The sequence below is a fragment of the Lepisma saccharinum genome, unplaced genomic scaffold, assembly GCF_977018435.1.
Source record: "Lepisma saccharinum unplaced genomic scaffold, izLepSacc3.1 HAP1_SCAFFOLD_650, whole genome shotgun sequence".
Taxonomy (NCBI): domain Eukaryota; kingdom Metazoa; phylum Arthropoda; class Insecta; order Zygentoma; family Lepismatidae; genus Lepisma; species Lepisma saccharinum.
This window is the reverse complement of record NW_028143321.1, coordinates 53,684-74,233: the sequence shown is the minus strand read 5'-3', so window position 1 is coordinate 74,233 and position 20,550 is coordinate 53,684. Positions and strand designations below refer to the sequence as shown.

Genomic DNA, 20,550 nt, shown 5'->3' with positions numbered 1-20,550 from the left:
TTCTAAACCTTTTAACATAAATGTAGATGGTTCAAAGAAAGGTATTAACTGTATTAAATTTTAGAACTTTTAGATTTTGTTGCTTATGATTTATCACTGCGAGTCTTTCTCTTAATTTAGCAATTACTAAATAATGGTCACTGGCACAGTCAGCACCTCTATGTGTACGAACGTCAATTATACTAGTATGCCTTCTCTTATCAATGAGAATATGATCTATCTGATTATGAGTTTTACCATTTTATTATTATTAATTTTTATTATTATTATTTCAACTATTCAAGTTTTATCATTCCCAGAGCTCCAGCAAAATATTCTGGCAACGCTCATGGTTGGAATAATATCTAACTGAAATGTATTTCTGTTATTATTATTTACAATAAAAATAATATACTTTCTGTTTTTTGTAAGTTGAAATAAACGAAGCCAACTTCTAGGAGCTGGTCAATGGACCGGTTGGAACCCCCACCCTTCCCCGACGCTCATTTGCATTGCATCACACATTTATTTTCAGCTACGCAAGAAAGAAGAAAAAAAAATGCTTGTTTATACAGTCATGCAAAAAGACACTGACATTATTCTCCAGGTAAACTTGTTGCACTGCAGTAATACCAGCACTACTAATAACAACTGAAAATTAGGAATGATTGCTACTGAGAAAAATCGGCTAGACTCTACTTTATGTCCTTATTGCCTTTTGGTGGTAACCGATGAGAGTTAACAACACTGCAGGTTCGTCTTTGTGTCCGCGTTGTGAATGAGTGTGCTTTGCTCGTTTGCATTCTGCATGGTGATTGCTTTTTTGCGTTCGCAGTGCATTGTGCGTGTGTATGGAGCACGAAGAAGAACAGGTTCCAAAAACTTGTAGATAGTGTAAAATACGTTTATCCCCAGTAATCATTCAAAACCGTCCTTGTAGACAGGTTAAGTACCTTTTTCTTTTTACACTTTCTGTTCACGATAGCCCCACTAACCATTCATGGGTAGCCCCATGAACCATGCATGGGTAGCCCCACTAACCATGCACGGGTAGCCCCACAAACCATGCATGGGTATCCCCACAAACCATTCACGTTAGCTGCAAAAACCATGCATGGGTAGCCCCATGAACCATTCACGGGGATGAGCTTAGGTTAGGCTTCTTAGGTTAGGTTCCATTAGCATTCATTTCACCCCTAAATATGTGCTTCATCATCGAAAAATTTCCTCAGTACATTCAATTATGCATATCCGGACAACATCGGTTTTTATCGATTTCCTCCTCCAGGTAATTTTTCCTCGCTTTGGGATTTACGTTGTTGAATTCCTTATACATAATAAGCTTTCCAACGATATATGACACATATTCCTTAGGAAAAGGACGATAAGTTGCAAAACTTATCTCGCTACTTGCGCTCCTCTTTATCTCTGCGCCATCCAATATCAGTTGAGCAAAATATGGAGCTACCGTGAATGATCTGCACATGCTAGATTGCCGGAATTGGCTTTCATACATCTCTCGAATGTCATAATCGAAACTTTAATTTTTTCAATATTCAGCGTTACAAACAAGAGGCGCAACGAACGCCATCGTGCACGGATTTCTAGACCACCAAGCAGACGACAGAGTTCACTACTGAACGAGAACGTCATAACTGGAATATCCAATCAGAGGCCGTTCGGTTTTTCGTGACGTATAGCATCGATTTAGCACTGCAAACTATTTCGAATTAACTCAAACTATCTTGCACAACGTTAATATAAAATGAATGGAATGCAGTATACAGTTAATATCATATTTTAGGTTAGAGTGGATATGTCCATTAGAGATGTAGGGAATGGAACTCCATGGTGACGCAAACCATTATAAGGTGCGTTGCAAAATGATAAGAACGAATCAAAATGTGACACGTTTACTAAGTTACAGGTACAGGCACACAGCACATTACAATGCTCACCTAATGTACACAAAAAGAACACGTGTTGACCAGAAGTCATGTGCAGGCAAGGAGAAAGTACAAGGCAACGAACCTTAAAAGTGACCATGTTTACTGTTGCAAAATGATAAGAACGGCATCCCAGACCTGCTTTAATAGCCAATACACGAACCATGGCAGTACACCATTTTGAAGACCCGATCACACATGCTGTCCACCAGCGTTTTCAATACATTAGCATCAAGGGCATCCCATGCAGCAACGATAGCATACCTCAGATCATGAATGTTGTTGCACTGGGTTCCATTGGAGTACACTGAACGGCACAGGTTTTCCATGGGTTAATGTCGGGGAAAATCGCAGGCCACTGAAAACTCCACCAATGCCATTGGGAAATGGCAATAGATTGTCCGTTAGGACGTTTTGGTATCAAAGCGCATTCATACAGCCTGTGGGAAAGGCGGGATTAGTTTTCTCATGATAACCAAACCCATCCCATACCATTACAGACTGTCCTCCTTGTTGTCTCTTGGAGAAGATCTCTTCCTCTTTGCGGAGATCATGCCAATAGTCTCTCCAGCCATCGGGACCATCCAAATTGAATTTCTTTTCATCACTAAAAATTACCCGCTGCCATTCCTCCTTTCACGCCATGTGCATCTTGGCCCAGGACACGCGACGCTCCTTGTGTTGTGCTGTGAGTCGTGGCTGTCATTTGGCCTTGCGATATCGGAGACGATTGCTGCGTTTCACAGCCTGTGATAGCGTTCATTGATGCACATGAATATGAGGATCACGATCCAACTGAGGGATGTTTCACCAGCAGTCAGCTTCCTCAGATGTCACGTTCCTGACGGGCCATCAATTTCCGCGGCCTTCCCGGCACTTTCTTCATTCCATACCTGTCTCCAAATTTTAGGAAATTGTTCACCACACAGGCACTGCGACAAATTCGGTGTGCAATCTCATTCGAAGAGGTGGCCGCGGTGGCTGTCGGTAACGCGTCTGACTACCAGGCTAAAGGTCCCGGGTTCGATCCCCGGCTGGTTCAAATCCGGGAACTTTTCTAACGATGGAAGCGGCCCCGGCGCCCTCCCAGCATCGAATAACATGGGTACCTGGGGGAAACCCTGGGGGGTAAAGGCGGTCAGGGGCATGATGCTGATCACATCACCCCCACTCACGACCGGATCAAGAAAGTGTGGGGCGTTACCTCCTATACGCCTTCATGGCGTGGTGCTATGCACAGGGAGCACTTTACTTTTTTTTTTAATCTCATTCGAAGACAGTCCCTCTTAATTATATGCCAATATCTGCCCCTTTTCACGTTCCGACAATCCTGCTCGATGGCCCATTCTGCATCTTCATCAATGCTGTCGTACTCCTCAACAGGGCATGAATATCTCGCGATCTGCGTCTAGCTGCAATAGCGCCCTCTGTAGCCACTGGCAACGACATCTAAGGGGGTAACCGCACTTCGTTCCTATAATTTTGCAACGCTCTTTTGACTTCGACCTTGCCTGCTGTTACACAACATACACGTCTCCCTGAAGAGTACCACGTTTCTCATAACATGCTTTCCTCTCTCTGTCAGTTTGCATCACTTTCGTTTCCTGTTTCCTTCCCACGATATGTTCAAATTCCATACCGTTCTTATCATTTTGCAACGCACCTTATAATTTATGAGTACTACCAAGGTTTATTTTGTGAATGTTCTGCAAACCATTTATATGTATTGCCCGCGGATTGAAATTGTTCCATACACCACTGTTTCCATTTATCTTGAAGTTTATATTTAACTCTTGGGAGGAGATCCACGTATGGAAGTCTCGCAATATGCACAACCCACACCTAACACGAACACCTCTGTGAAGTAAAATGTGATTGATAGGAGAGGTTACTATGGAAACGATCAACGCATGGACTTGATTGGCTAAGGGGTTTTCATGGCTACATATTAATTTTCTTTAATATTTTAAATTATTAAAATAAAATAAATTAATTACTATAAGATGGCTCCACGATATATTTCGTGTACACAAAATTAACATAGGAAGTAACCAATTGTTGTTTATTTACCTCTCTACTGCTCGTGCCATAAATTTGTTCGATTGTTTCGAGATTCTAGGGTCGATCGAGAACGCGAACGATATTAACCGCAGCTGCTGAAAAATATCATGGCTGCAGAAGTGAGGAATTTTGAAGACCTCAAAAAGGAACGATTCAAAGATGAAAATTTGCCGACAATCACGTCGGAAGAACAGGTAATATAATTACTAATATGTTGCAATCGAAATTTTGATTATTTTTTTTTCATTGAGGTAATCCTATCAGTTCGCACGAAAAAATTCCAATTCCAAAATTTGTATTACTGTCACGAAAATATCGCAAGTAATGACCGAAAAAACAAAACCTTTACTTAAACTTTTGAACTTCAACCATAGTCAGTAAGAATGCTGTCAGTGGTCGTGATTTTACTACTTACTTTTTTTTTTTAAATGCAAGAAAGCGCACGCACTCTTATCTCAAACTTACGGCAAGGCGATTTTCTAACCATCTACATTGTAAATATATGTAACTTGAAATAGTACAGTAAAGATCAACAATGATGCGCGTTTCCAATTGTGCATCGAATGCATTCAATTTGTTGTAGAAAATGTGAGTTTCGAGAATTGAAGCAAAACTGTCCCCCTCTAACATGATCTGTTGAAAACCATCGCATGTAAAAGCATAGGCTATAAGCAGCGGCGGCGCCAGGATTGATCATCTAGGGGTGCTGAGGGGTGCGACGTTGAAAATAAAGAAAACATGAAATATGCATGCATATTTTAGTCCCCAAATCAAATATAAATCAACTTTTAGTAGTGGTACTACTTTACTATACCAGAGACACCTATCAATGATTTATTTCGCAATTTTTTACATTGCTAACGTACTATTCTGCATTGCGGAACATTTCTTTAGGTGAAATAATGATTTTCTAACGAAAATAATGTCTTTTTTTTTTTTTACATTATCGAGTACTTACTGTTGTTCCTTATTTCCCACAAACCATCCATGGGTAGCCCCAAAAACCATTGACGTTAGCCCAAAAATTCACGATAGCCCCAAGAACCATCACGGGGACGAGGTATGCCTACTATGTTAGGTTAGGTTCCATTAGCACTCCTTTCGTTCAATTTAGCATATACGGACAACATCGGTTTTTCTCGATGAAAGAAAATACATAGAATTCTTTTAATTTTAACCTTCCATGTCCTGCATTCCACTTCTTTCTTCAAGATTCCATGTTGAATTACAAATTCCACAGCATCTTCCACACCCGGCAACAACTTCACGACGCATCCTAGACACGTCATCTTGTAAAAGCAGCAATAGCGCATATTGTGCTCTCGTGCAGAAAGCAAATGGCGGCAGCAGCAATAGCACGTCGGAAATAGATTCTCGTAGAAAACCACATGCATTCGCATTAAAATGGATCAAAACTACATTCCCGAACATCAACAACGCTACAGAAAATGATTTGCGTAAGTACTTTCTCCTGTAAATTTGAAGAAATCCGTCTCCGGTATAGTAAAGTGTTACCCAATGTTCCGTGTGTTAAGATGATGCAACCCCATAGTCAGTGTTTCAGCCTCACCGTGTTTTCACTAGAACATGAACATGACGTGTCGAGTATTTTTAATATTTAAAATTTTTTTTTAACTATGCTTGCCTAACCTAACCTTACGGAAAATGGTTTTTGGGGCTAACGTCAATGGTTTGTGTCGTATTAGCATAATTTCAAATCCGAGCATGAAAGTAGGTATTTTCCGGTGAACGAGATTGCAGCACTGCATAAATTGCCAAAAAACTTGCACAACGTGCCCTGAACCAGTACGCTATCACCCGCCATAATATGTTACAGAATCGAAATAACAAGTAACAGTAAGTACTCGTAAATGTAAGAAATAGACATTATCTTAGTTAGAAATGCATTATTTCACCTTAGGAAATGTTCCACATTCCAAAATAGTACGTTAGCAATGTAAAAAATATGATTTATGGGTGTTTCCCTTATACTAATAGTACCCTAGCAAATACTCACGTTAAATAATTTCCCGAGTGTTTTATTTAGAATTTTATTGTTGGGGGTGTATAATTTTTCCTGATGATACTTGAAAGCAACTGAAATTTTTGTTCCAGTGCCACTTGAAGAAAAGAGGAAGAACAAGTAGGCAGACAACAAAATCATGTACCAACAGTGCAAAGGAAGACATACAACTAACACTGAGCTATATACATTTATTGAAAAACACAAACAGACTACTTGAAAGACAAGAAGAAACAATTCTTAAGGCAAGGAGGGACAAATTCCCCTAGGTCTTTCTTGCTGGGGCAGCTGCCAATCACTGTTGCCAACTTCGCTCTTTTAGAGCCAGATCTGGCTCTTTCGTGCTCTTGTTTGACTGTGAACTGTGGCATGCGCCTTCTGCCCCACCATGATGCCACCACTGTCTTCGGCCCAACCTTAACCTTTGCATGAGTTTACATTTTGCACGTGACGTGATATTCATATATATGCTGTGTCACCCACCCCCTCTTTCTTCCCCAGGTATTTTTATATAGGCATAGCGCTGTGGCTAAGGTGAAGATGACAGTATTGTTATCACGGAATCCTTTATTTTCAATTTCATGTTAACATTATTGGATTATTGAGATGGGTGATGCCGCCAAATCTAGGCGGTGAAAACTAAGAATAAATTACCACCACTTTAAAGCTAACGGTAATAGCAGCGCCCCCACCCCTCTGACACCTAAAATTACCCTAGAAGGCACTTTATGCAGCCTTCGTTAATGTAGCTCCTTGAAAGTCATCTTTAGCTCTATTAATGGTCAAATTTAAATATTTTATGCACATCAGGTTTGGCAGCACTGCCAGGATGGCCGTATGAGACAAGGAGACATGAATTAGGTTTATGGGACCATTATTTTATTCGTTCTCTCTGGAATATCAAACATCCAATGATGTAGAAAAGTACATGGACGGAAAGAGGACACGTTGAAATATGTCATAGTAGTAGGAATTGAAGAGTCTAAACTCCCATTTGATTAGCCATAATTTGAAGTTGCAGTTAATTTCCCATAAGGAATACATGGGATTCTGTAAATACGTATTAATCATATTTTTCAAGTGAAGGTTGCATTGTGATTTTTTTTTTCAATTTAATTTTGTGTTTGCCTAACCTAACCTTCCATGAATGGTTTGTGGATCAATTTTTGCTTAAAAACCTTCTGTGAATAGTTTGTGCGGCATTTTTCAGTTAATAAGTTTGGAAACACTGCATATCAGCTGACGATAGACAAAGTGAGTCAAGATTTGCCCGCCATATTGTGTGTAACGAAAGCGAATTAGCAATGAACAATAAATACTTGTAATGTGAAAAATTACACTTTTTTTTCAGTGAAAAAAAGCATAATCCCATGTTCAAAAATGTTACACTATGCATAACAGGTAAGTACAAATGTAAATAATTAGGAAATAAACGAGTGAAATGTGTTTTCACTGTACCATACTGTTACCTTCTTAACAACAATTTTGAAGAAATAAAAACAAGGGCCACTGATCTTTATAGACTGCTGACAGTACAGCAAAATAAATGTGGAATATATTTGAGAGTAGGATCCATGCTTGCCTGTTGTAAAAAATAACATCAGTCTGACATCACATAACATCCCATATAGCACACCAAGTTTCAGACATATTTCAGAAATATTGCAATCTTTCATTTAAGTTTCTAACATTATGGTTCCGCGTTGAGGTTACAGTAAGCACCACACGAAGTCACAATTTTGTTTCTGAAATATTACAACGTTACCCTCAATATGACGACGATGTGACATAATATGACGGTAAAAGTCTGATATTCCCCGGACACCTATAACTTCTTCGTTTTGTCAATTTTTGACATTTGTACTTACCTATCTGCTTTGCGGAACATTCTTTAAGGTGTATTCACGTTTTTCGTCCCGAAATCGGTGGGAAATTTAAACTAAAAAATTATTTTTCTTTGAAATTTTTGAGTCCAAATTTCCCACCGATTCTGGGCTCCGCTCCGGCTCTCCGGCTTTATATATAGAGTCCCTGTTAAAGGCATGTTAGAAATTGGCCGGAGTCACCTGCCCCCAAATGAGCCCCACACTTCTAAATTTGAAGAAATCCGTTACATCACCTTCCAGATGTTAGACAATGCTACAGGAATTTATTACCGTAAGTAGTTTCTTCTGTAGAAATGATGAAATCTGTCCGGGGAATATCAGATTAGTAACACTATGACACTGAAAGAGGTAATGTTTTCGGTAGAATATAAGTTTTTCGCACCCCTTCACCCCCCCCCCCCCCCCCTGGTTGCAAGATATAAGTAGTTCTCGATAATTTGCATCTTTACCTCTTTGAAGTTAATTGTACCTAATAATTATCAAGCTCAATCTAATCCCATCACTCTACCTCACTGTTGGCATTTTTAGAAAGAAAACTTACCACATGTAAACAAAAACAGTGCTGTTAACCCACTGTACCCTCTCTAGAATTACATTGATTATTTGTTTAACAAAACTAGTGAAAAATATTGAAATTTCAAATCCCTGGGCATACCATGTATGAATGAACATGAAGATCCAGATCAAGCACCAACTGTTGAGCCTCGCAGAATTTCACATAATGATGGATTTAAGGCTCTAGAAACTTCAATTAAATACAGTGTTATTTCAAATGATCTTTCCGATTACAAACTTTAATAACTCACGTTTAATATCACTCAGATACATGAAAGTTGTATCAATGAAAAGGGAAACTCAAAAAGTGTTAGTGGTTAGTACAACTGTCGCGTAGTTATTGATTTCGTCGCTAGGGGCAATAGAAGAGAAAATGGCTTCCAACGATGACAGGAAGGCTTTTTGTGTGCTGGATATTCACGTCTGTCAGTCTGTTATCACTGTGCAACATAATTTTAGGAGGAAGTTTGGTGACGATGCACCCAGTGGGCCCAGTATCCGTAAGTGGTATTCTGACTTTAAAGCAAGGGGATGCATCTGCAAGCGAAAGTCAACCGGCCATCCACCAGTAAACGAGGAAACTGGGGAGCATGTGAGAAAGAGTTTTGTACGAAGTTCACAGAAATCCACCACTATAGTTAGCAGAGAATTAGTCATCCCACAACCAACTGTGTGGAGATTTTACGGAAACGTTTGCGGTTCCATCCATACCATCTGCAGTTGTTGCAGGCCCAGAAACTGGACGACAAAGCCAAGAGATTGTCTTTCTGCAAGGACATGCAAATCGAAATGGAAACTGATGGTTTCACGGAATCATTGGTGTTCAGTAATGAAGCCACCTTCTGTCGGGCAAAATGCACAAAAATAATGTCAGGATCTGGGGTCTGGAAAATCATAGAGGTTATGTGTAACATGTACGAGACTCCCCCAAACTGAATGTTTTTTCGCTAACAGCCATGAAAAGGTGTATGCCCCTTTCTTTCCCAACGAGAACACAATCACGGGTATTTCGTACCAACAAATGTTACAGACATGCCTTCTTCCACAACTGGAACAGGATATCGAAGGTTTAATTTTTCAACAGGATGGAGCACCACCCCATTTCCACTTAGATGTCAGACGTGAACTGAATAGGTGAGTAACATGCTGGATGTGACGGTAGTGAACATTTGCATTGGCCTCCACGTTCCCTGACCTTAAACTCTGTGACTTTTTTCCCTGAGGTTTTGTCAAACAACAAGTGTATCGGCAACCTTTACCATCTAGCATCCAGGATCTTCATGTTCGCATCACAGAGGTCATTGCATTAGTGGATCGTCCAGTGTTATAACGTGTATGGCAGGAATTGGACTACAGGCTCAATGTGCGTCGCATGACACAGGTAGCTCACGTTGAGCACATGTGATGTGATGTTGCGAACCAAATGTAACAAAACCTTTTGAGATTCCCTTTCCATTGATACCACTTTCATGTATCTGAGTGTTATTAAACGTGAGTTATTCAAGTTTGTAATCTGAAAGATCATTTGTAATAACCCTGTATATTGAGCAACAAGAAGAATCTACTGGAATCAACATGATGATGCTGCAAAGATGCCGAGACTTGACAGCAAAAAACTGCAATCGTCAGGAAAGCAGACTACATTCAAAAATTTCTTTCAGTCATCACAGGACTGAACTTTTGAAGTACTGTATGTACGTACTATGTTTAACTTCAGACAATTCTGTAACTGTAAGTTCATTTTTCCAGTTAATTTTTTTCTGTATTGTTGTAAAACATGTTTACTGTATTAGGTCCGTAATGTGTAAAATTATAACATTAGTTTGATGTTTAATAGGCTTTTTTCTTAATACCTCCCTATTATCCGACATTTTCGCTTATACGTTCTGCCGGCCCGTTTATGTTGAATAAGCGAGACTACTGTACTTTCATTTGTGGTTTTAGCATTTCTAATGTAGTTTTCTTACTTTTGTAGATAAAAGTTGAGGAATCTGTGGAGGAATTATTTGATCTGTTTTCAAAGCGGACTGAAATAGACCCAGAAGCACCTCTGCTGTACAGGTATCGACATGCTTCGTTCTTGAAGAAAGCTTTAACACATCTATCAAGTCGATATGAGGTAATTATTTTTAATTGCATGTATTGTTTATTAATGTGCTTAGTTTTAAAAATGAAATTAATCAGTTCATAGGATATCTCTGAAAATAGTGCTAAAATGTAATGAATACAGTTTACTTAGAATTTGGTAGTGGTTAACGTATTCGTCTAAAACAGGGGTCCTCAACCTTTTTCAGTCCGGGACCCACCTTGGAGGGTGGGGCAGAATACCTTGTAGGCTTGTGCACCCAGTTGGTAATGAAATATTTTTGCTAACATCAAGTACTTTAAGAAGCCTTCTTTTACTCTTGCTTAAACAAATTGCGCATACTTCATTCTAGAAAAGTAAATATGTAATTTAAGAAACTAATTTACTCTAGTGTAACATCTAACTAACTACGTATGCTGAAATTGAAAACATTTTTTTTACTCACCTAACTAATGTGACTGTTGATGCTGCCTTTTCCGTATAACCTGGGGGTATGTTGGGTTCAATGGTGGTTGATTTGAGTCTTAAGTCTGAGTGTGCGTGAAGTCTATTTCTGTACTTGCTTTTTACTTGAATCAGAGATGAAAATCCATTTTCACACAAATATGAGGTGTAGAATGGCGTGAGCAACTTTAATGCAACATCGAAAAGTTTAGGATATTCACCTCATAAAGCTGTCCGACAATTTGTTAAGCGTGAATCTAAAAATTTGGTTCAAATGCCAGAATCACAGCTGATATCTAACAGTTGTTCTTTTTGTTTCTAAGATACAGTAAATAAATTTTAGACCCTGACTTCATGACCCAGCAAATGACCCCTCGGGACCCATCGTTGAGTATAGAAAATATACTAGAAAATAATGTAACAAAGTGTTTATAAATTTAGGCATAGCCTCAGGTTAAATTAAGAAATCATCACCACCATCCTTTGCCGTTTCCTGCCTCTGGCTGGGTCGGCATAGAAGTCAAGCCTCTCCATTTTTTCTGGTCTTCCACCACTCCTCTCTTTCCATGGTGTTCCAATCTTGTCCTTTTCTAGCACTGTCCACTATCTGCTCCTTCCACTGACATCTTGGTCTCCCCTTTGGCCTTATTCCCACTCCTTGTGCATTGTAAGCTCTTACTGCTAGTCTTTCTGCATCCATCCTCTTCATGTGTCCGAACCATCTCATCTGTGCCTGATCTATTCTGTCCTGCAGCTTCACCACACCCACTGTCTGTCGGATCTCCTCATTCCTTATTCTATCCCTTCTAGTCTTCCCCATATACTCCTTAAAAATTTCATCTTCACTGCCTGCATCTTTCTTTTGTCTCTCTCTGTCATTGTCAAAGTCTCTGCTCCATACATAATTATTGGCACATAGTATGTGTTATATATATTATCTTATTGCATTTCATAGGTACATCCCTGTTCCATATTAATCTTCGAACGCTTTGATATAGTCCACCACCTCCTCATCTATTCTTCCACTTCTCTCAATTATGCTTCCTACATATTTGAAGCTCTCCACTACCCTCAACTCTTCCGAGTCCATCTTTATTCTTGGTTCGTTTCGGGCTCGGTTTCTTGTTGTTAATAGCACCTCACTCTTTTCTGCACTGGATTTCATTCCTGCTCTTATGATTTCCTGATTCCAACTATCAAGCTGTCTCTGTACTTCTTCCCTGTTTCCCCAAATTACTAAATCATCAGCGAACAACAGGGCCTTCGTCTCTACCTCTCCTATCTTTTTCCCCACCTCTTTGTTAATTGCATCCATTGTAATTATGAAGAGCAGTGGGGAAAGAGCACTTCCCTGTTTTAGTCCATTACTTATACTGAACCACTCCATTAAGAAATTGTAATTAAGAAATGGTTATTTCTATATTTTTTTTTCAGTGTCTAGATGCCAGTCGGCCATGGTTATGTTATTGGATTCTTCATTCCTTGGATCTCCTGGATGAAAACATACCTTCAGAAGAAGGTTCAAAAATAGCACAGTTTTTAGCAAGGTAAATTCATTGCTAATTGAGTGGAAAGTTCAGATTTTTCAATGCTGAACTCATAATTGGTATTCGTCTTTTTGATATTATTACAGACTTAATTAAATAGTGTGTGGGAAGATGTTGGCACATTTCGGTTAAGTTCTACTGTAATTCTGGTTATGAATAGTGTCATAAGTGTAACTTGGTACCCCCCGAAATTTTAAGGTTTATGAAAATTTAAAAGTTAATGGTACTTTTGTTCACCTCATGAATGTGAGGAGCAAAGTAAAGAGTAATTAATTATCTATCAAAATAGTCCTAGATGATGGTTTTACGAGCTTGAAGACATTTTTGATTCTCCCCCCCCCCCCGAAAGTTAAGCTCCAAGTTCAGTGGCAGTGATTGGGTTCCAAAACTGGGGGGGGGGGCAAGGTGCCAATATGGGGGGGCAACAACATTATATTTCCCTTTGTAGATAAGGTTTAGCATAGTGCGGGGCAAAAAGTAGGGCAACTGCCCCTGCTCCCTCTAATCCAAGTTCAATTCTGCCCTCCCCCAAAGTTAGATCCCAAGTTATGCGTATGAATAGTGTCTGTGCATAATATTAATTCCAAAACAATGTTGTGCACAAATTACTATTATTTCATTGTCATATTGTTAATGTCATTGTTTGAAGTACATATTTAGGGGGGCCTCCCCAATGGCATAGTTAATGCATCACTGCCTTATAATCAAGGGGTCCTGGGTTCGATACCCGGTGGAGGCACATAGTGGTTCGGATCCCACTTTAAGCTGTAGGTTCAGTCCTGATGAGCCTTACTGTGCATAAAGTGGACTTAAAACACTAGCTCAACATATTTAGGAATTTACTTTAAAAAAATGGAGCATAGTGGTAATGTTGTAATCAAGGGGTCCCAGGGTCAATACTTAGAGGGGTACATAGCGGTTTGACTCACTTTAAACAGCATGTCCGGTCCTGATTAGCTTAAAAACTCAAACTCATAAAAATAATTTTAAAATGGAAGAATTTTGCATTAAATTACAGGCTATTTATAGAAACTAGGGATGAACCAATGTGAGATTTTGGCCAATATTGATAAAGTGCAGATATTCTACACCAATCCAACATAAAATTCCACAGAAGAATTGAAGAACCTGAATGGTTTATTGGCCGCGGTGGCTCAGTCGGTAACGCGTCTGACTACCATGCTAAAGGTCCCGGGTTTGATCCCCGGCCGGTTCAAATCTGGGAACTTTTCTAACGATGGAAGCGGCCCCGGCTCCCACCCAGCGTCGAATAACATGGATACCTGGGGGAAACCCTGGGGGGTAAAGGCAGTCAGGGGCATGATGCTGATCACATCACCCCCACTCACGACCGGATCAAGAAAGTGTGGGGCGTTACCCTCACACCCCCTATACGCCTTCATGGCATGGTGCTATGCACAGGGGAGCACTTTACCTTTACCTTTGAATGGTTTATTGATCTTAATAAATGTTTGTTACTAGATGCTGCATATTTAGACTTTTCTTTTAAAATAAGTAGAGCGCATATATTATATATTTATATCTATAAAAGGTATAATGAAATGGCAGAATATTGCACAAAATTATGAGACGGTTATAGATATGTCGGATCAGTACAAATTATTGGTAATTTTAATGATAAACTGATATCTGCCGATATCGATTAATCCATCCCGTCCATAATGGAAATATTGAACTAGTAAAATTATTGGCTATTTTACTTATACATCAATGTGGCTATTCCAGCTGATGCTGCTGTAATATTGATTTAATGTGTCCCATCTGTATAAATTATATTATGTTGAAATTTCTTATAGTAGTTAATGAAAACAAACCCTTGTATTCCAGATGCCAGAATCCTGATGGAGGTTATGGGGGAGGACCAGGCCAGTATTCCCACCTAGCACCTACATATGCAGCTGTAAACTCCCTATGTATCTTGGGTACGGAAGAAGCATACAATGTAATTAATAGGTGTGTTTAACGAAAAAATGATCAGCTGCATGTTGCAGTAAAATGCTTGTTCTTCAGTCGTTAATGACAGTGAGTACTGTTGGGCCCAAGTGCATAATGAATCTTAATAATTACCTTTATACAGTACCATTTGGCAAAAAGTGTCAGCTTCTCCTAAAATATATATTTTGTTATTAAATTATCAGGGTGTCTACCACTCTGGAGAAGTCAAGGAATGTATTTTTTCTAGAAAAGTCATGGAAATGTCAGGGAAATTTACTGTCTGGAAAAAGTCAACATTTTTGTAGTAGTGTACTAAAAGTAGGTTTTTGAACATAGGAAGAAAGAACAAGCAAGGAATTTAAAACTTGTTGACAAACTATACTTCAGTTTGATACATTGAGTATTACAGTGGCGTGGCATGGTATTTTTAAAAGTGTTACCGGTTATCAGTAGGACATTTAGGGGAGGAGCCGTAATACTTGGGCGCCTCCCCACCTCATGCCCCCCCCCTCCCAATGTCTTCCAAGTAGTTCATATAATATTAATCTGGCACGTCTGCAATTCAATACTAGATTTTGGTAAAGTTATTAATCGGGAAAAAAATGTTGACATAAGGACTAAAGTGAAACCGTAAACATTGGTTGTTGACACAATAATATGTAATTTGATACTTACAGAAACATCGAAGGCTACTTATAGAGCAGATCAATCTGACGACTCTTCTTTGAAAATAGTCATATGATGCTGTGGTCCCAGGTTCGAATCCTTGCTTGGGCATGGACGTTTGTGGTGTCTATTCATCAATTTCATCACATCATCACTCATCCCCAGCTTCGCAAATTAGCCAAAAGTGGCACAAGCGAAGCAAAATCAATCAAATCAAATCAAAAAAAGTTCTATGATGCTGTCATAAAGTGAAGTTTTTCATTTGAATTTGAATTTTTGGGTGCGTCATGGTCATGGTCCATGTTATCCACACCTGAATTCCACACTTTTTTTTCACCCGAAAATAGAGTACATGGCCAACAAAAGAGTTTCGACAATTGCGCACATCCACATAATCACGGATAGTCGTTATACCACGAAACATTGAAATATTGGTCATATCCAGCAGACGACTTGGTTTTTAAATCGTTCAAAATAGGCTTTGGCCTCCCTGTCGCCACAATTTCGCTTTTTTCTGCAAAAGAACGAACCAAAAGATTGCTTCAAAATATCTTCTATCGCACAATTACACACACTGTTCAGATAGGATGAACCTGCCACCTCGGAACTCGGAGCAAGCTCCATTCCGCTTGTTAATTAAGTGACAATGCCCAAAAACAACATAAAGATGAAAGACACCACTCACAAAACTTGCACTGCACAGTCCCTCCCACAAACTGTTGTTTACTTTTGTAACACGTGAAGCACTCTCCTTGCCCCCTCTCCTCTCAGCCTCGGCGCTTCCCCAATATTTCCTTCGGAACCTGCAAGAAGTCCAGTTCTACTACTGTTGCCATCTTAGTTCTTTTGAAACCAGATTTGCCCAAATGGCGAAACTTTTCATTTCAAATAAGACGTATGTAGAATAGATGTAGTCTTCATCTGTTTCCTAACTACTCCCACTCCCATGTTTCGCTAAACCCACTGAAATCTCATTTCTGACACCACTACTCTTTCGTATACTTTACGTCCCTTGCTACCTTTAAGGCTTTCGCTTTATAGGATAATCGTGACGATGAGGATGCATTGTGAATTATTGAAATAAAATTATTATTTCTTTGTGTATGTAATTATTAATTTTTATAATTATGTAAGTAAAATAATAACAACAAACATTGAAATAACCAACTGTTGCTGAGGATTCGAACCTGCGACACCTCACACTTTAGAGCGTGCTAAGATAACAATCGGGGAAATTATGCTTGTAAGTAATGTTTTCACCCAAAAACAGTTCTACCACCTCAAAAACATTGCTTCAATCCAAATTATCGCATTCCTGCGACAACTTATGTCAATCTCAATCGGCCTTTTCAACAATTATCACAAATTCCTGTAACTGAAATAATAATATATGTGTGAAATATAGAATTTTAGGTTGACATTTTTAGGACAGCGGACCCCTTGACCATACCCATCCCTCTCCTCTCCTTCTCACCCATGATGTTGAAGAAGGACGCAGAGGACTTTCGTAATCGCTGATATTTAGAGTAAATACAAAATATCACTTGGTAGTTTGCTTTTGCCCCAGTGTGATTTGATTTTTTTAAATTTTGATTTGGCGATTTAAGTTCACTCATGCACAGTAATGTTAATTGGGACAGTTTAAAGTGGTATCCGAACTACTTGTGCCTCCACCGGGTATCGAACCCGGGATCCCTTGATTACAAGGCGGCGACGCTACCACTGGACACCTTCAGATTAAGGTAGACCCGATTAGGTGACTTAGCTCTTTTCTGTCAATTGAATATGGCAACACTGATCTGTATCAGGTAAGTATCACCGGCAACTGCGACGGCTAAACGGTCATGCCAATAACCCGCCTCCTCCTCCCGCCGTAACAGTCTTTGCTGCGGCGGAAAGTCTTTTTTGGGTGGGCTCAGGGCCCTTTCCTCATGTTGCCTGAGGAGGGTACCGGATCAGTCCTCCTCTTCCCTTTTGCCGGTGTCAGAAAAAATGTCAGTCTGCAATGTTTACTTTTCGACAATATTACCAGTTTATGTACATAATAATATTTTAAGACAGGTTCTTCAATTCTTTACATTTTGGTGTTACCTGCAGGTATAATTATGCAGTAATTTATGATTTTTGTAAAAACTATTATTTGTTAACCATGGCAAGTATCACATAAAAAACTACCCCTGATACTTGCTTCCCTCCCCATATCCAACAGTCAGTTGCTGCTCAGTTTTCCTTCTCGTTATTACCTTTACATGTGAGGTAAATATGCCAGTACTTGGTTAAGTGCGATTCTAAGTGTGCATTTAGCTGAAACATAGTCACCTTCTCCCAGGCCTGTACACTAATTCCCCTAATCATTTACTCTGAAAAATTTTGGTTGTTGGTCTGGGTAAGTCAGGGAATTTTGTTTTTATGAAATTGTAGACACAGTGATGACACTGTATAATTCATAAATTTTGCATTGTTCTTTTTTTCTTAACAATACTTAAGATGTGTTTTAAGTTCTGTATAAGTTTGAAGTGAAGAGAGTAGCTATTTTTACATCATTATACTGTATAATATGTACACCCAGCAGCAAAAGAAATGGTAGGCAAACTGTTCATTCTTATTTTCATTCAGTCTGTTTTTCACGATGTAATGATAATGAAATAAAAATTGTAACGCCTGTTGTGGGCTGCTATCGATTTACCCGGTTAATATTTGATGACGTAAAGGAAGCGCGTGTAAGGGGTACCCATATCGACAATTAAACCCACGCAAGCGAAACAAACAACAAAAGATAATGCGACGTCCTTGCTTCACGCGAGTTCCAGGAACTACTCCGCTAACATGGAGGTCGCAGTTCGTTCTATTTATTAGAAACCCGAAGAACGGGGCTAATCCTACGGATTCCATTCTATTTACCATATAAAGAAACAATATTAGTTATATCTAATAATATCAGATTATGTCACTGCTTAGTGCGATTATCTTCCCATACCTGAAAAAAGCCAATCATGTACATACATATATTATATATCTTACACCAGCTATTGTCTACTAGACCCTTGTAACGTCACGAAGGTGTACCAACGCCAATCGCGATGGCCTTCCTGTTCACAATAACTATGTGGTACAATCTCTTTTCCTTTAAACAGATTCATAAAATGAAAAAAAGACTGTCTATTTTTACTTTAGATTTACCGATATCCACTAGAGGGATCTACAAAGGTTCGATTAATTAATCATAGTTCAATTTTCATAACTTTAACAATTTTCCATTTTTATTACGGTGTTTGACACTTAACCAATTGAACACTAGATTAACAACTACGCCACAAAGGCATCCCATCAAACATATGCATAATTGTACATTCAATAATTACATTGTGCTAACTTTGCACCACTCATATTCACGTATATCCAGCGAATGTTTTCACAGTTAATCATGCATACAATAAATACTATTAAAAAGGATGCTGTTTTTAAACATCCGTGCCATTCAGTAGTTCTGCTCCCACATTTAACATTAATGGCAAATTTACAACGGCCACATGTAAGAATCAATTATCGGCCAAAAGTTTCATCAATAACGTAAATAATTTAAAATTGTTTCAATGACTGTGTTACTTGATTATCTTACTTTCTATTCAATACACTTCGTGGGCGCTTAAACCTTTGTGCACGGATTTGATGCTACTAGCCAGGACCAGGGGCGCCGACTTGTCAAAATTATTGGGGGGGCTCTGATCACTGAAATAAATGAATGAATGACTCACTCCCTCCCTTTTTTAAAAATAAAAATTTCGTCTTCGTATAGAAGTTTTTAAGCAGCTATTATATTCCTCATGCAAATGAACTGTAACATGATAAATGTTTAGAAAATATTTCAAAGTCTCTTTATGTCTTTTGTGTCTGCTCATTTGTTTTTTAGATAACAATTAACATTTTTATTGAAAAGTATGTATTTACATTAAGAGACCAACCTAACAGTTTTATGCCGGCCTCGGTAGCCGAGCATGTGTCGACCTCCATGGCGGAGTGGTTAGCAGAGCGCGCTACAACGCCAGGGGTTCCGGGTTCGAGTCCCGGGTAAGGCATGGGTATTTGTGTTTGTCCAGATGATAAGAAACTGAGAAACTGTAAAAATTGAAAAGTGTAAAAGTGAGAAAAAGTGTGAATGGTGGAGGATACCTCCGTGTAGGGAGTATTTCCTTTTATATATATAAAAAAAAAGCATGTTGGGTGGTCAACTCAACTCGCTTTGATCCAGAGGTCTCGGGTTCGAGTCCCGGCGAGGGCATGGGTGTGTTTTAATGTCCGCAATAGACATGTGATGGGTTGCAAATAACCCATAAAATAACGAATATTTACAATATTTAACAGTTTTATTTAATTATTTACATAAATGCTAACACAAATCGCAGGAAAATTGTTTTACTTTTTTGTTCTTGCTACAATATTTTACTTTTTAAATTTAATTTTGCAATAATAAAAAAAAATAGCATGTACACTAAGATATAAAGTGACATACACAACAAAAACATATGAACATGATTTAAAAATAAAGCAAAAGTTGCTCTACGCAGTGGGTTATTTCTTTATGAACTCATTAACTAGCAGTCTAAGGTCCAAATTATCAAGCATAGTTTGATGTATGTGGAGTACTGCTAATCTGCTTAGTCTCTTCTGCCTTATTGTAGATCTCAAATATGTCTTTATTCGGCTAATAGCACTGAATGACCTTTCAGCTGTGGCTGTCGTCACTGGCACAGTGCGGAGGACCATCATGAATTTGGCTCCTGGAGGGTGCTGTCTTCCAAAAGAAACTTCCTTATGTCACGCATGGTAGTTAGAACCACTTTCTTCTGTTTGGCGATATCACCAAGCATGGACATGTGTAAAGAGAGCCTATCGGCATCTAAATCTTGGCGAAATAATTCTCGCGTTTGCTGAAAGTTTGTTGTGCAACTGTTCACAACTGAGATGCATTCTTTCTCTACGGCTGTTACTTTTTGTAGTCCTGTAGATTCATGTCTTTGTTTAACACATGATTTTGCTGTGTCACACACTTCAGTGTATATTGATTTATAATACTATTTTGGAGTGTAGAACTTGTGATGTTTGGCAGTATCAGGATTTTCGAGTCTCTTAGGGGCGTGACGTTGCCGGGCCAATTCTGGCTCATCAACGAGGCTGGGTTTGCCCTCTGTACATTTCAGCCAGAACTGCTCAAAACCCATTCGCTTTTCTTGAAAGATGTCAGTCAAGTATTTTAGTTTTGATTCCACTTCTGTAGCACCAATGCGTGGAAACTGAATCTTACAGTTTACCTCTTCTTTGGACCCATCACATGGCAGTAGAGGGAGAGAAAGAAAAATGTCTTGAAGTGAAGCATTGTCTCAAGGTATCCAGCACATTTTAA

At 39.0% G+C, this 20,550-nt stretch overlaps 1 protein-coding gene across 2 annotated transcripts in view; it reads left to right on the top strand.

The window, feature by feature from the left end:
• Nucleotides 1-4,053: 4,053 nt before the first annotated feature.
• The window catches only part of LOC145983104 (protein farnesyltransferase subunit beta-like), a 42,180-nt gene continuing 25,683 nt past the window's right edge, over nt 4,054-20,550 (top strand). For both annotated transcript variants that reach the window (XM_083116377.1, XM_083116378.1), the window contains exons 1-4: nt 4,054-4,180; nt 10,426-10,569; nt 12,415-12,527; nt 14,376-14,501. In XM_083116377.1, the coding sequence (XP_082972503.1) occupies nt 4,094-4,180; nt 10,426-10,569; nt 12,415-12,527; nt 14,376-14,501 (470 nt within the window). In that variant the 5' untranslated portion in view covers nt 4,054-4,093. The remainder of the gene's footprint in view (nt 4,181-10,425; nt 10,570-12,414; nt 12,528-14,375; nt 14,502-20,550) is intronic.